The following is a 15191-nucleotide window of genomic DNA, read 5'->3' as shown; positions in this document are numbered from 1 at the left end:
GGTGGGTGAAAAATTGACCTAAATGGTCTGTTTCCTTCCAGTTCTGAAGTCCTGGGGCTCCAAGTTTTCTGGAAACTTGGCATCTCCCAGGATCTGGCTGTACACCTGGGAAGTCCTATTTGATTGCTATAATTATATGAGGAAGTGACTTCTGCTCCCTGCAGGGTTCTGCTTGTGCAGCCCATGGCGTGACTAATGAACAGGAGGCTCCCGAAGAACTGACACCATATACATTGATGACTGGATGCTGATTTGGGGGAAAGGCACTGAGCTCATGACATCATAATTATTTGGTTCTCTTGCACTGAAACATCCCACAAATGACAGTAATTATCAAGTCCTGCCTGACATGACATTTTCTTCAAAACATGAGAAGACATTCCTGAATTTTCTCTCTTTATTTCCATCCACCTTCCCTCCCTCTATTTGTCCCCCCTCCCACTCTGCTTCTCTGCTCCCGGTTCAACCTACGCCACTTTCCTCTTTCCACACCATGCCCTTTCTTTCCTCCTCTGACCCATCATGGCCCCTGCCTTCCCATTTTCTGGCCAGGAACAGATCCAGAGCTGGGGACACAGAGAGAAAAGCATTGGTTGAACGCTTCCCAGGGTGGGACCCTGAGAAGCTCTGAAGTTGCATTAACATCAGGGGCTGAGCCCACATGTTTGGTGAGCCCTTTGCCAAATCCATGGGGTATCAGGAGGTGCTGGCTGTCTCCATGTCTCAAGTTCCCTTTCCCCTGTGCTGAGCTGGGGTTGGGGTTTACTATGTGGCAGCTAATCTTCAGGGAAGCCTCTGGACTTGGACATACATACCTGCGTAGATTTGTTTTAAAATCATTACTTCCTTAAAAAAATTTATAAACTTAATTTTTTAAGGCAGTTGTAGATTTGTAACAAAATTGAGTAGAAAGTATGTAATTCTTATTTACTCCATTTTAAAATCAGGTTATTCATTTTCTTATAATTGGGTTTTAAAGAGTTCTTGGTATATTTTGAATAACAGTCCTTTATCAGACGTGTTTTTTGCAAATTTATTTCTCGCAATCTGTGGCTCCTCTTCTAATTCTTTTGACATTGTCTTTTTCAGAGCAGAAGTTCTTAGTTTTAGTTAAGTTCAATTTATTGGTTATTTCTTTCATGGATTGTGGTTTTGGTGTTCTATCTTTAAAGGCACCACTATACCCAAGGCCATCTAGGTTTTCTACTGCGTTATCTTCCAGGAGTTTTATTTTGTGTTTTACAGTTAAATCTGTGATCAATTTTGAGTTAATTTTTGTGAGCAGTGTAAAGTCTGTGTCTAGATTCATTTTTTCGCATGTGGGTGTCCAGTTGTTCCAGCACTATTTGTTGAAAAGACTAATCTTTGATTTTTATTGCCTTTGCTCTTTGGCCAAACAACAGATGCCTGTGGTTATGTGGGTCTATTGCTGGGTTCTCTAATCTATTCCGCTGATACATTTGTTGATGCTTTTTCTACTGCCACACTGTCTTGATTACTGTAACTTTATAGTAAATCTTAAAGTCAGGTAGTGTCAGTCCTCTGACTTTGTTCTTCTCCTCCAATATTGAGTTAGCTATTGTGAACCTTTTGCCTCTCCATATAAACTCCAGAATGATTTTGTCAATATCTACTAAATAACTTCCTGGGATTTTGATTGGGATTGCATCGAATTTATAGATCAAGTTGGGAAGAATTGATATCTTGACAAAAATGAATCTTCTTATCCATGAACATGGGATAACTTTCCATATATTTAATTCATCAGAGTTTTGTAGTTCTCCTCATACAAAACTTGTTTAAATTTTGTCAGATTTATACCTAAGTATTTCTTTTGGGTGGGGGGGCTAAAGTAAATAATAATGTAATATTGTATCTTTGAGTTAATTAAATGACAATTCTTCTGGGTGGGCCTGGTCTAATTAGGTAAGCCTCTTAAAAGAGGAGTTAGATCTTCACTGAGGTCAAAGAGGTTCTGCTGCTGGCCTCAAAGAAGATTAAGCCTCCATGAGTCCTATAGTTGCAAGGAAATTTTACCACATGAGCAGGAAAGAGTGGCTTTAACTTCAGTTGAGACCCCAGCTCCAGCCAACACTTTGCAGCCTTGTGAGACCTTGATCAGGGGACCCAGCTAAGCCTCCACAAGGCTTATGGAAACTATAAGATAATAAAAGTTTGTCATTTTAAATTGCCAAGTTTGTCATAATTCATTACACAGGAACAGAAAACTAATAGGCTATGTACAACACTGACCCCTGGGGAATAGGCAGTTGGAGAATGCAAATATGGCATTTCCCATTTTCCAAATTTTTACAATGAGTATATATTAAATTTTCAATTAAAAGGAAAACGCTGATGGACTTGTTTATAAAAGAGTTTTCAGGGAGCCTGGGTGGCTCAGTTGGTTAAGCAACTGACTGGTGATTTCAGCTCAGGTCTTGATCTCCTGGGCTCCAGACCGCCCCCCACCAAACCCCGTGCCCCTGTGTTGGGCTTTGCACTCAGTGGGAAATCTGTTAACAATTCTCTCTCTCTCTCTCCATCTTCCTCTCTCCTTCCCCCGACACATGTTCTCTCTCTCAAATAAATAAATCTTTTAAAAAAAGTTTTCTTTTATACTCTCAGTGTGCTTTAAAAGCAAGTTCAAAAGCAAACAGCATCCATCCCTCTCCTGGGGACTGCTTTACTCTGAATTGGTGGTGCCTGAAGAATGAGAGTCCCCCCATTGTCTGTTTTCTAAATGTGCTTTTCTTTTAAGAAAGTCAGAGCAACTGAATCTCAGGCCCAGAGGAGTTACTACCTGCCAGCCTCTAGGGCAGCTGTCCTCGCCCAGCATCGCTGACATCTTTGTACATATCTGGGATGTGCGGTGGCCTGACATCTGTAGGGTCCTCCCACTCACGACCTGAGCTGGATGAGTCACAGTAATGGAGCCAGCAAGGAAGAAGTGTGTGAGTGTGAAGGCACATGCCCACAGCCGGATTGGCATCCAAGGAGTTCAAGTCCCTACCTCCTTCCCCCCTTTGCCCTCACATGTTCAGCATCTTATAGCTCATGAAGCCCAGGCAGACCCATTATTTTACTTGTTCCTTAAAAAATCTTGCACTCAGGAGAGAATGCTCACTAGTTCCATTTTGCAGATGAAAAGACTGAGGCACAGAAAAGAAAAAAGCAGCTCAGGAGCCTGGACAAAACTGACATTACCTGATGATTCAGTTTTACATCATTCTCTCCTCTACCCCTGTTCTTGATCCAACACCCCTCCCACCTGACCATCCTACTGCACTGGGCCCTCAGGGACAGCTTATTCAGACAGAAGTCGGTGGGTTTCTGGTCAATCAATTCTTTGGGGCCCCAGGGGCAGCTCACTGCATGGAGAGTTGCACAGCCAATAATGAAATGTAAATTTCCAGTGGAGCACAGAAGTGAATCCTAATGAAAGGTATTATTAAATTCAGAAAAACACAAAGAATTTTCAACTGAACAGAACTGATTATTCCATAAAAAGGGAGTAGATTACAGCTTGCATCATTTGTTGTCTAGACAAATCACTTAGATACACATGTGCTGGTTTTAATTAGCGCCATGGAAATTGAGCATTCCGTAGCCTAAAATGTTATTGTTCAACAAATAAAAAAATGCATATTTAATAAAGAAAACTATAGCTCAAACAATCACTCCCCATAATGCTTAAATAGACTGTGGGGTTTTTTTTTCCTGTCCCTATTTAAATGAAAAGCCTATGTGAGTCAAAATTGCTGTTGCTTCTTGTGCCTAATGGAAGGTTTTGTGTTCCCCACCCCTCTTGATATCACAAAATGTACAATTCTAATAGAAGTCATATGCAGGTCTGAATATACCACAGCACGATCCTTTCTAATTTTAGTCGTAAAGTCCAGACTTTTTTTCCCCTGGTTTGATCCTTCAGCAAATTCTTGATGGATCTAGCCTCCTGCTCAAGTTTCTACACATCAGTGACCCTTGATGAGAAGACAGCCAATGAGTTTTTCTTTTTAACCTATGACATTTCAGTCTAACCCTCCACGCAAAATCCAGACAGGGTCTAGGGGTTGAATGAGGAAACCCCCGTGTCTGCAGCTGTGGAGAGGGGAAGGTCTGAGACAGACGTGACAGGTGTGAGGGAGCAGGAGGCACATCTCGGTGAGCTTGCACTGCTGTAACAAAACCCTTCTGGCAGCAGGAAGGCCAAGATCAAGGTCGTGTTACTGTTTCTGGTGAGGACTCCCTTCCTGGCTTGTAGATAGCCGCCTTCTTGCTGCGTCTTCACATAGATTTCCTGTGTGTGAAGGGGGAGGGGCTCTCTGGTGTCTTTTCTTTTCTTTTTTTTTTTTTTTTTTAAGATTTTATTTATTTATTTGACAGAGAGAAATCACAAGTAGGCAGAGAGGCAGGCAGAGAGAGAGAGAGAGGAGGAAGCAGGCTCCCTGCGGAGCAGAGAGCCCGATGCGGGACTTGATCCCAGGACCCTGAGATCATGACCTGAGCCGAAGGCAGCAGCTTAACCACTGAGCCACCCAGGCGCCCCTCTCTGGTGTCTTTTCTTAAAGGACAGTAATCCTGTTAGACTAGGGCTTCACTTTCTTGACCTGCATTCTGTCCTGAAACGCCCCATCTCCAAATACAGTCACACTGGGGGTTAAGGTTTCAACACATAAATTTGGGGGTTGGGGGGGAACAATTCAGCTCCTGGTAGAGGAGGTGGTACAGGCCCGGGGAGAGCACCTGGTGGGGAGGAATCCAGAAACTTCACCTGCAATTGCCTCTCAGGCCAGGTGTGTGGACAGGGCCCTGGTGGGTGCGGGGGCAGAGAGGGGTGCAGGGTGCGTGAGGCTTGGTTGGGGGAGAAGGGAGGGCAGTCTGCTCGGGCCTGTTGACAGCCAAGGCTTTGAAACTTGCTAGGCTCCGGGAAGATTAAGAGGCTGGTGCATTGGAGCCTGCAGGTTTGGACAGGTGAGAGCAGGCAGCCTCTGCTCCCCTCTCTGAGATGCTGGGGCTGCCCCCACACAGGCAGGGTTTAGGTGCCTGCCTCACCTCTCCCTTCTTCCAAGTTCTGGCTTCTGGCCAGAGGGAACACCTGTGCTCCGCCAGCATCTTGGACCTAGAGACCCCACCGAGAAGATGGCTGGGGTGGGGGGACTCTACCTGTCTGAGGTTCACCATCCCACACCCCACATGCATCCCTAAGCCTAGCAAACACCCTGAGCAAACGCAACTTCTTCCTACCTCTTCCCAGGATTTCCAAGGGTGGGTTGGGGGAGGTACACCCCTCTGCGCCCCCTGTAGGAAAATTCAGGAACCACCACTCCTTGCACAAACCTCTCAGTTACACTGATGACTGCCAACTAATTATTAGTTACAAAAAAACATATTCTCTACTAGAGTATGAACCCAGCTCCCACACCCGGGGTGGGGTGTGTGTGTGTGTGTGCTTTCCACTGGAGCTCAATAAATATGTGAGTAAATGAATGGGAGTTTTAAGGCCCATTAAGCTTACACTAACATGCAATTTGAACGAACCGCTGCAGGTTAACTATGGAATCGCTGAGAAGGCCAGTGATGTGAGTGGGGATCGGAACACCCATATGGGGTGTGTGGAGGAGGGAGCATGGGACAGCGATTTGGCCTGAGCTCCTGGCAAGCCTCAGTTTAAAGCTCAACCCCGTGGTTACTAGTTGTGTGACCAGAATATGCGACATGAAGGCTGTGGGCTGGGGCAGCAGGCTATGGGGGTTCAGACCCCCAACTTTGCCACCTGCCGGCTGAGCGATCTTGGTGCGTTACCTGAGGTCTTATTTCCTCCGAGAGTCGCATATGAGAATTTCACGTGCCAAGTGCAAAGTGCTCAGAAAGCACTTGGCTCATGGTGCACTTAAAATAAATATTATTATTACTCAACCTTTCTGAATCTCCCCTCCTTCCACTGTAGTAACAGGCTGCAGGCTGATTTTTCCTTATTTATTTCAGAGTGGTTTTAGGTCACAGCAAAACTGAGCAGGAAGTAGAGACTTTCTGCATACCCTGGGCTCTGCTCCGGCTCAGCTTCCCCCACGGTCAATATCCTGCACCAGAATGGCCCATTGGTTATCTTCGATGAACCTACAGTGACACAGCATTAGCGCCCAAAGTCCGTAGTTTACGTTGGAGTTCACTCTAGCTGTTGTACCTTCTGTGGGTTTGACAAATGTAAAATGAAACATATCCACCATTACGATATATCATCAGAATAGTCTCACTGCCCTAAAAATCCGCTGGGCTATCCTAGTCACCTCTCCCTCTAGAATATATTTTTAAAAGACTTTATGTATTTGTCTGATAGAGAGAGAGCGTGTGCACAAACAGGGGGAGCAGCAGACAGAGGGAGAAGCGGGTTCCCCACTGAGCAGGCAGCTGGAGTTGTGAGGCTCCATTCCAGGACCCTGGCATCATGACCTGAGCCAAAGGCAGGTGATTTACAGACTGAGCCACCCAGGTGTCCTTAGAATTTTTTTTTTTTTTTTTTATATTTTACTTACTCATTTGAGAGAGACAGAGAGAGAAAGACAGAACAAGCAAGGGAGAGGCTGAGGGAGAAATGGAGCCCCCCCCCTGGGGCTGAGCTGGCAAGGGGCTCCATCTGAGGACCTGGAGATTGTGACCTGAGTCAAAGGCAGACGCTCCACCATCAGAACCACCCAGGCATCCCTAGAATATTTTTTAAAACACAGTCTCTGGGTCACAGATGATGCTCAGTAATTTGTAGTGTAGATCACGCTGCAAGCTAGTGCAAAGGTTCAGGCATATGAGCGGCTGAAAGACAGCTGTGGCCAGGGGCCTGGTGGAGAGGGGAGGGTGTGGGAAGGGCATGCAGGCCTTGGGGGACGCAGGAGCTTGGGGCTTCAAGGGCTCTGGAAGCTAGTGGTGGCAGTGGGCTGCAGAGAAATAGGAAGCTGTGGACAGCAAGGATTTTGAGGCAGAATTTCAATCTGTTAGCCCAGCGTGGATCCATCCCCCAGGACCGCAGGAACCTCTCTGGATGAAGCGGTGGCCCATCTGGGCTCTACTTCCATTGCACTGTGTGACCTTGGGCAAGTCCCTTCTCTCCTACAGGGGCTGGACTGGACGTCCTACCCTGTGAAGGCAAAAAGGTGCCGCTCACAGACAAGCAGCGTTAGGGGATGTAGGGAACCTTCAAGGACAAGGACAGATGAGGGGGACGGGGGTGGTCTGAGGCGAGGAGGGACCAGGGACGCAGGCTGGAGGGTCTCCGGAGGAAGGGGCTTTCTTGGGTCCTTATTCCCGCCTGGCAACAGGCGGCCGTGCTCCTTCCCCATCTTCCCCATCGGTCTTCTCTAACTTTCCACCCGAGCCGTCAGCCACTTTAAAGCCTGGTCTCCTGGCCCCCCCCCCCCCCCCCCCCGGTGACCCTCTGCGTCCAGGGGTGGGTGGGGGCGGTCGTGCGCTGCTGGCGGCGGCGGCGGTGGCGGCTGGGCCGGTCCGCCCAAGGGTTAACCCGTTCCCCGCAGCTGCCGCGCGTGCCTTGCAGAATTTCACCAGAAGAGGGTACAGTTGGAAAAGCTCTTGACGTCAGGCTGGAATTCCTATTGTGTTTAGAAACGGCTCGGGCAAAGCCAGCCCAAGTTCGCTCTCCGCACACCTCGGCGGACTGCGTGGGTCCGGCCGCGCCGCGACTCGGCCGGCGCGGGAGGCGCCCGCGGGGACCCGCGCGGCTCCGGGACCTGCCCGCCGCTGCCCGCGCGCCCCGGGGCGGAGGACCGCCGCCCGCCAGGGGACCCCGGTCCCGTAGGAAGCCGAGCCGAAGCGGCGGGTCGCGCCGCCGCAGGGAGCCGGGTGAGTGCCCGGGGCGAGGCCGGCGGCAGCCAGAGCCCCGCCGCCCCCCGCCCGCGCGCCCCGGCGCCCGCATGCCCCGGAGCCCCGCCGCCGCCGCCGGGTGCATGCCTCCCCCGCGGCGCGCCCCTGCCGCCTGCCGCCCGCTCTGAGCGCCCCTCCAGGCAGGCGGGCGCCGGCGGGCTTCCCCGAGGGCGGCGCGCGGCTGGGACCCGCCGGACCCCCGGCTGGCGGCGGCGGCGGCGGCGGCGGGGCGCGGAGCCGAGGAGGCTGAGCGGGCGCTCGCCGGGAGGATGGAGGCGGCCGGGGAGCGCAGCCTCCCGGAGCCGGGCAGCCAGGACTCCCGGGCCGGCGACGACATCGAGATCGTCGTCAACGTGGGGGGCGTGCGGCAGGTGCTGTACGGGGACCTCCTGAGCCAGTACCCGGAGACCCGGCTGGCCGAGCTCATGGGCTGCTTGGCGGGGGGCTACGACACCATCTTCTCTCTGTGCGACGACTACGACCCCGGGAAGCGCGAGTTCTACTTCGACAGGGACCCGGACGCCTTCAAGTGTGTCATCGAGGTGTACTACTTCGGCGAGGTCCACATGAAGAAGGGCATCTGCCCCATCTGCTTCAAGAACGAGATGGACTTCTGGAAGGTGGACCTCAAGTTTCTGGACGACTGCTGCAAGAGCCACCTGAGCGAGAAGCGCGAGGAGCTGGAGGAGATCGCGCGCCGCGTGCAGCTCATCCTGGACGACCTGGGTGTGGACTCGGCCGAGGGCCGCTGGCGGCGCTGCCAGAAGTGCGTGTGGAAGTTTCTGGAGAAGCCCGAGTCGTCGTGCCCGGCGCGCGTGGTGGCCGTGCTGTCCTTCCTGCTCATCCTCATCTCGTCGGTGGTCATGTGCATGGGCACCATCCCCGAGCTGCAGGTGCTGGACGCCGACGGCAACCGCGTGGAGCACCCGACGCTGGAGAACGTGGAGACGGCGTGCATCGGCTGGTTCACGCTGGAGTACCTGCTGCGCCTCTTCTCCTCGCCCAACAAGCTGCACTTCGCGCTGTCCTTCATGAACATCGTGGACGTGCTGGCCATCCTGCCCTTCTACGTGAGCCTCACGCTCACGCACCTGGGCGCGCGCATGATGGAGCTGACCAACGTGCAGCAGGCGGTCCAGGCCCTGCGGATCATGCGCATCGCGCGCATCTTCAAGCTGGCGCGCCATTCGTCCGGCCTGCAGACCCTCACCTACGCGCTCAAGCGCAGCTTCAAGGAGCTGGGGCTGCTGCTCATGTATCTGGCCGTGGGCATCTTTGTCTTCTCGGCCCTGGGCTACACCATGGAGCAGAGCCACCCTGAGACCCTGTTCAAGAGCATCCCCCAGTCCTTCTGGTGGGCCATCATCACCATGACCACCGTGGGCTATGGCGACATCTACCCCAAGACCACTCTGGGCAAGCTCAATGCGGCCATCAGCTTCTTGTGTGGGGTCATAGCCATCGCCCTGCCCATCCACCCCATCATCAACAACTTCGTCAGGTACTACAACAAGCAGCGGGTCCTGGAGACAGCCGCCAAGCACGAGCTGGAGCTAATGGAGCTCAACTCCAGCGGTGCGGGCGAGGGCAAAGTAGGGTGCTCCCGCAGTGACCTGGACAGCCTGCCGCCGGAGCCCGCCGGGGAGGAGGGGCCGAGCTGGAGCAGCCGGCTGAAGATCTCCCACAGCGACACCTTCATCCCTCTCCTGACCGAGGAGAAGCACCATAGGACCCGGCTGCAGAGTTGCAAGTGACCAGGGTCTTCCGGGCACAGACTTGGCCAGTGGACGGAGGGACGGGTGTGACGGGCCTGCCAGTGACTTCCTGGGAGGGGCTGTCCTTTGTCCCCTCAATTGTCTCCTGAACAGAACTCTGAAGGCCCCCTCGGGCACCTCTGGTGAGGCTGGGTAAGACCCCCTTTAGGTTGCCGGTTGTCAGGAGCCTGTGGGGTAAGATGGGTGTCCAGGAGTCCCGGGCAGTGTGGGGTGTCGGAGGCCATGGTCTGGCTGATGGCTGGTTCTGTATCTCCTTCAATAAAGCCTCCTGCTCTGTGCACCCCCCTGCGTTGGAGGTTCTGTCCCAGGCTGGCTGTCCCCCACCTCGACCCCAGCTCTCAGATGTGGTGCAGGTGCACCCAGCACCCAGAGGGAAGTAGGTGTGCAGCCCCGGGGGAGGGGGGGCTATTTTTAGTTGATAGCTTATTACAGAAGGGTTCACACACAGGGTCAGCGCCAAGGAGCCTTGCCACATTCCAGGAGGCTCTGTGCTGGCGACTCCTTCATTCTGTTTCCTTCTGAGGAAAAGCTTGCTCCTGGGAGGGGAAGAGTTCACCGAGCTAGAAACAGCAAGTGGCAGGGACACCACTTCTGTATCACCTGTGGGAGGCCCTTCTCACAGCTTGTTTCCATTCCTTCCAGCAACCCTGCCAGATAGGTATTCCCATTTGACAGATGAAGAAACTGAGGCCCAGGACCACACAGAGCAGGGGGATTCAGTCCCAGGTGTGAAGAAGATCCCGAAGCCCGTCCTTTCTCTCTGTTTTGAGGTGGCCTTGGGACAGAGGCGTGCTTGGGCCTGCAAGGGAGGGAGGATCTCTAGACAGGAGAAGAGCTGAGCTTGCTCAGGGCGGAAGTGCCTGTCCTCCAGCCCATCCTTCCTTCTAGAACCAGGACCTCTGCTGTATCCGCTGAAAGGACAAACCTGAGTATGTTCGGGTGGCCCGCTTCCAGGATGGTCTGGGAACCCCCGAGGAAGAGAGACAATTCCCTGGGTTTGCAGCCCAGGGAATGAGGAAGAGATCTCTGAGATGTCCTCCGGCTAAAATACTTTTCTCTGACATTTTTCTCTCTGGCACTTTTCTTCCCCCACCACTCCCTCGTAGATGTGTGGTCTCAGGCCTCTCTGATCCTCACTGTGGTCACATTAAAGGGGGTTATTAGAATTATCCCAGATAACCATGGTGCTTAACACAGTGCCTGGCACGTAGTAGCTGCTCAGTAAATGGCCGCCATCTCTGTCTGTGTGCTGAGAGGGAGGCGAGGCCCACAGCTGTCCACTCTGGCCTCCAGGGTCTGGGCTGAGCTTGTGCAGCGGCAAGGGGGAGGGGCCAGGGCCCCTGCCGTGCTGTTTGTGGTCAAAGGCTGTCCCCTTGGCACAGAGCTGGTCCCGGCAGGCCCTTCTCCCTGACTATCTATCTATCTTCCAGGAGCCCTGGCCCTCTGTTCTTCCTTCCCTGGCTGAGGCAGCTGATGCCCAGAGAAGAACCATGGTGGGGAAGTAGGGTGGGGACTCCCCCCCCCCCCCCGGTCTCTCCTCTTCCCTGGGTCCCGGTTTTCCTACATGCATCCAGGGGGATGGTTTCTCTGGGATTTCAAAGCCTAAGGTGTGTTGTGTTGAGGGCTCTAGGGGGTGGGAGGCTGCCCTGTGGTAAGGGGACTTGGAAGAGAGGCCTGGAGAGAGTCAGGCTGTCCCCATGGGGAGCAAGGCCCTGAGGCAATATTGTGTGTGTGTGGGGGGAATACTGGGTCAGGTGACAAAGGGAGGTGGAGGAAGGAGGTGGGGCTGGGGCTGTGGGACTCAGTGGGGGTGGAGGGGGCGGAGGAGGGCGTTGTTGCTTAGTCTATGTGGGCCTTGGTTCAGCGGGGGGGGGGGGGCTCTGAAGCCTAAGTGGGGGGGGGTTCCTGGTTGGGGAGAAGCTAGGAGGACCCCAGATCAGGAGGCGCCTTCCCTTTGGTTCACCTGGGGGTTAGGAGAGAGTGTTTTAGAGCTGCAGAAGCATCTCGCAGTCCAGCTCATCTGCTGGAAGGAGGAGACTGTGTGCAGAGAGGTTGAGTGATTTGTCTGAGAACCTTCACGAATTAGGGTTAGACGGTGTCGCAGTGTCAGAGGAGCTCCGAGTGGGACAGGCTGGCTGTGGAGGGGTGACCAGGTGGCTGTGAGAGCCAGGTGGGGTGGGGGAGCCCTCTCTCCCTGGAGAATCTTTCCAGGGCACTTTAGAACCTCCTGGGAACTGTGCAAGATCCTGGTGGGCAACCGGCACCTGCAGCCGTTACATGAGAATCCTAGGGTGATACTCAGGCACCCCTCAGAATTTTTAAAAATTTTCAAGTGCACACGAGTCATCTGGTGCTCTTGCTAAAATGCTAATATTTTAATCAGTAGATCTGCCTGGGACCCTGAAATGCTGCATTTCCAACAAACTTCCAGGTACAGCCACTACCTTCCAGGAACGCTGGGGCTGGTCCAGAAGCCACACTTGGGAGAGGATCAAGAGGCTAGAACAGGAGCTGGCAAGCTGTGGCCGGGGGCCCAAATGTAGTCTGCCGTTTGCGCTGTCGGCGAGCTAAGAAGGCTTTTTACGCTTTAAAATGGTTAAGAAAACAATCAGAGAAATCATAATATTTTGTGACATGTGAAAATTATCTGCAATTCAAATCAAGTCTTAGTGGGACAGAGCCACGCCCATTTCTCAGATGGTCTCTGGCTGTTCTCTGCTGCAAGGGCGGGGGTGAGTGGTTGTGAAGCAGATCACATGGTCCTCAGAGCCCAAAATATTTCTTATCTGGCCCTTCACAGTGACAGTGTGCCAACCCGGGTGTGGGAAATGAGATCTCTTAGGCCTTGAAGAATGAGTAGGAGCTGTCCTGGAAGCAGAAAGGGCTGTGCACACCCCAGGAACATCATGAGCAAAGACCCAGCAGCAGGGTAGGGGCGGCTCACTTCCGAGGAGTTGGGATTTGGGTCCCTCTCAGTGTCCCTGGTTGGGTAGGGGGTCACAGAGGCCCTCCTTCCTTTCTTTCTGAGAATCCCCAAGTTCTGGCTTCCTGTATCGGGATCTCGGCAAGCCCGGATTCCTCCTCTGCAAGCCAGTCCCTCCCTCCCTTCCTGACCTCCCCTCTATGGTGTCACTGAATCTCCCCTCTCCTGGGACCAGAGTCTAAACAGCCTTTTCTCTGACTTCGGTGATTCTGGCAAACTTCTTGGGACTCGTTAGATTCTGAGCGAGGAGGAAAGAAAGATAGGTTTCACAGAATCGCAGCACATCCGAGTTAAAAGGAAAATAGGCATCATCTGGTCCAGCTCTTCTCCAATGAACTGATGGGAAAATGTGTTGCCAAATCCCGTGCAGTCAAGTGAGGTGGGGGGCGGGGGGGGTGCTCATTAAAGGCCTGCAGTCCACAGCTGGATTGAGGGGCCCCCTTATTCTCACCACCTTGGGAGCACTGTGCCATTTTTGAAAGCAGAATTGTGAGTGCAAGTCCGTGTGTGTGTGCGTGTGTGTGTGCGTGTGTGTAAAACCAAATCATGCAGTGAATTAATTAGGCTTAGTTTTACAGATAAGGGAACAGGCTGGTGGCTGTGTGCCACTCCTCGGTGGCGAGGGAGAAGCCGTGCCCATGGCCTGCCGCCCGCCGTTACCCACGCCTGGCCATGGTGCTGCTCTTCAGTCTCCATCAGAACCCAGGTCACCGCCCGCCCCCGCCCCAGTGTGTGACCCTGAGCTTCCTAATGGTGCAAGATGCTGTCATCTGATCTCTTGGAAAGCCATCATTCCAGATGGACTGGGTCTGGTGGTGGTGTTTTTTTAAGGAAAGATTGAGAAGGAAAACACATTTCCTTGAGCAAGCCGCTTTGGACCAGATGCTCGGGCCGTGCACGGTTCAGGATCCGTGCTGGCGAGGGTAGGAGGTGTCTGGAGTATAAAACTTGCCATCTGGGGCTGGGAGGTACCACGGAAAACAATGAAACAAAATACCCAGGAAATGGGGGGTGGGTGGAAATCTGTGAAAGTGGCAAGACCTGAAATTCTTTCACACACACTTCCTGAGAACCCCGGACAGGCGGGTGAGATAGTCGCCTGGGGTTTCGGGACTGGGTGCAGATTGCTGGATTGAAAGGGGAGTTCCTGTGGGGGATGGGCCTGGGAGGGGAATGCCTGGGGCACAGGGGGGGCCCTTGCCTGTCCTTGGCCCAGGCAGGGGAGGGACTGCCTGCTCCTCCTCAGCCCCAGCCGGCCTTCTAGCCTTCCCCCACTCCCCACCCCGCCGCCCAGCAGGAGGAGGACAAGAGGTCTCCCCAATTGCTTTCGGACATCTCAAGGGAAACAAGGGGCAGGTGTTTCCAGAGAGGCCCCCCACCTTCCCACCGGAGACCAGACGTCTCCATGCACCGCGTTCATGAGGACATATTCGGTGGCAGATCTGTAAGCGGGTTTCCGCTGTACCCCTGATCTGAGCTGGAAGCACCCTCCCCCCCAAAGGCTTTTCTCCACTGTCGCAGCCTGTGGGCTTCCAAAAGGGAAAGAAAGAGAAACAAAGATTAGGGGGCTGTGCTCCGTCAATTCCCCGTTCCTGGCGCTGCCACCGTCAGCCAGCCGGACTCGGAGCCAGGGTGGCCGTCGTCGTGATTTTGTTTCTCTCTGTCGACAACCGGCCTGGAAGGAGTGGCCGGTCCTGTTGTGGATGACACCCGTGTGGTCACGCCGCTGAGGGGAGGTTCGTGTGGGAGCCCGCTCCGGCGGGGCACCCGCCACCCTGCAGAGCGGCATCTCCCCACCGCCGCCTGCTCTTCTCTCAGGCTCGCGGCGAGGGAAAGAGCAGCCCTCAGTGGGCTCCTGGCAGCGGCCACGTGGCTTCTCCCCAAACACAAGCCTGATGCCTGTTGACAAGAGCTTGGCGGGGAGGCCGGGAGCCGTGACAGCCCAGCTCCTGGGGAAGGTGCAGATGGGAATGCGCAGGCCAGTCTCTGCGGGCGCACCTGTTGGCTAAGCGGCCAGGAACCGGGCTTTGAGGCCCGGGGCTTTGTCCCTGCCATCCTGGACTTGTCTGGCTCCCCGCTGGATTTGGAGGAGGGGGGCTGACCTGGCCTTGGAGTGGAGGCCTTTGGGGAGGCCCGGCGGGCTCACAGGTGGGCCGGAGCCTCCAGGAGCACGGGCCGCCTCTAGCACCTGAGTGGGTATGGGACGTGGGAACAGAGCCCTCCCTCTCTCTCCCCTGCCCCAGACTAGTCGCAGCACTCAGGGCCCTTCAGGGCAGGCTCCAGAGTATCTCTCCAGCTTCATCTCCCACTGCCCCCACCCCCTGCCTCCCCCCACCATTGCAGCAGAGCCGGAGGTTTTCCAATCCCAAACACTGGCGCTCCTGTACTCTGTCCTTCGAGCAGGGGGACTCCTGCCGCCCCCGTGGCCCTTGCAGCTTTCCACTGTCAAGAGCTCTACCCCTACGTCCAGACCAGGATGAAAGACCCTCTCCCCTGCTCCCAGCTGACGCCGCTGCCTAGTGGCCCAGAGAGGGGCAGCAGCCGTGCTGGAGAGGCTCCTGAGT

General features: G+C 54.1%; 1 protein-coding gene across 1 annotated transcript; it reads left to right on the top strand.

The window, feature by feature from the left end:
• The first annotated feature begins 7523 nt into the window (after window positions 1-7523).
• On the top strand, window positions 7524-9924 carry KCNF1 (potassium voltage-gated channel modifier subfamily F member 1). Its single transcript, XM_004745963.3, has one exon. The coding sequence runs from the start codon at window positions 8139-8141 to the stop codon at window positions 9621-9623; it is 1485 nt and encodes a 494-aa protein (XP_004746020.2). The 5' UTR covers window positions 7524-8138; the 3' UTR covers window positions 9624-9924.
• Window positions 9925-15191: the final 5267 nt, after the last annotated feature.

The sequence above is a fragment of the Mustela putorius genome, unplaced genomic scaffold (genome assembly GCF_011764305.1).
Source record: "Mustela putorius furo isolate JIRA1106 unplaced genomic scaffold, ASM1176430v1.1 tig00000813_pilon_pilon_pilon, whole genome shotgun sequence".
Classification (NCBI taxonomy): Eukaryota; Metazoa; Chordata; class Mammalia; order Carnivora; family Mustelidae; genus Mustela; species Mustela putorius.
The sequence above is the reverse complement of the archived record's forward strand: the minus strand, read 5'-3'. Positions and strand labels throughout refer to the sequence as shown.

What these genes read in the sequence shown, in the direction of transcription:
- KCNF1 (XM_004745963.3), top strand. Translation starts at nt 8,139, where the DNA reads ATGGAGGCGGCCGGGGAGCGCAGCCTCCCGGAGCCGGGCAGCCAGGAC.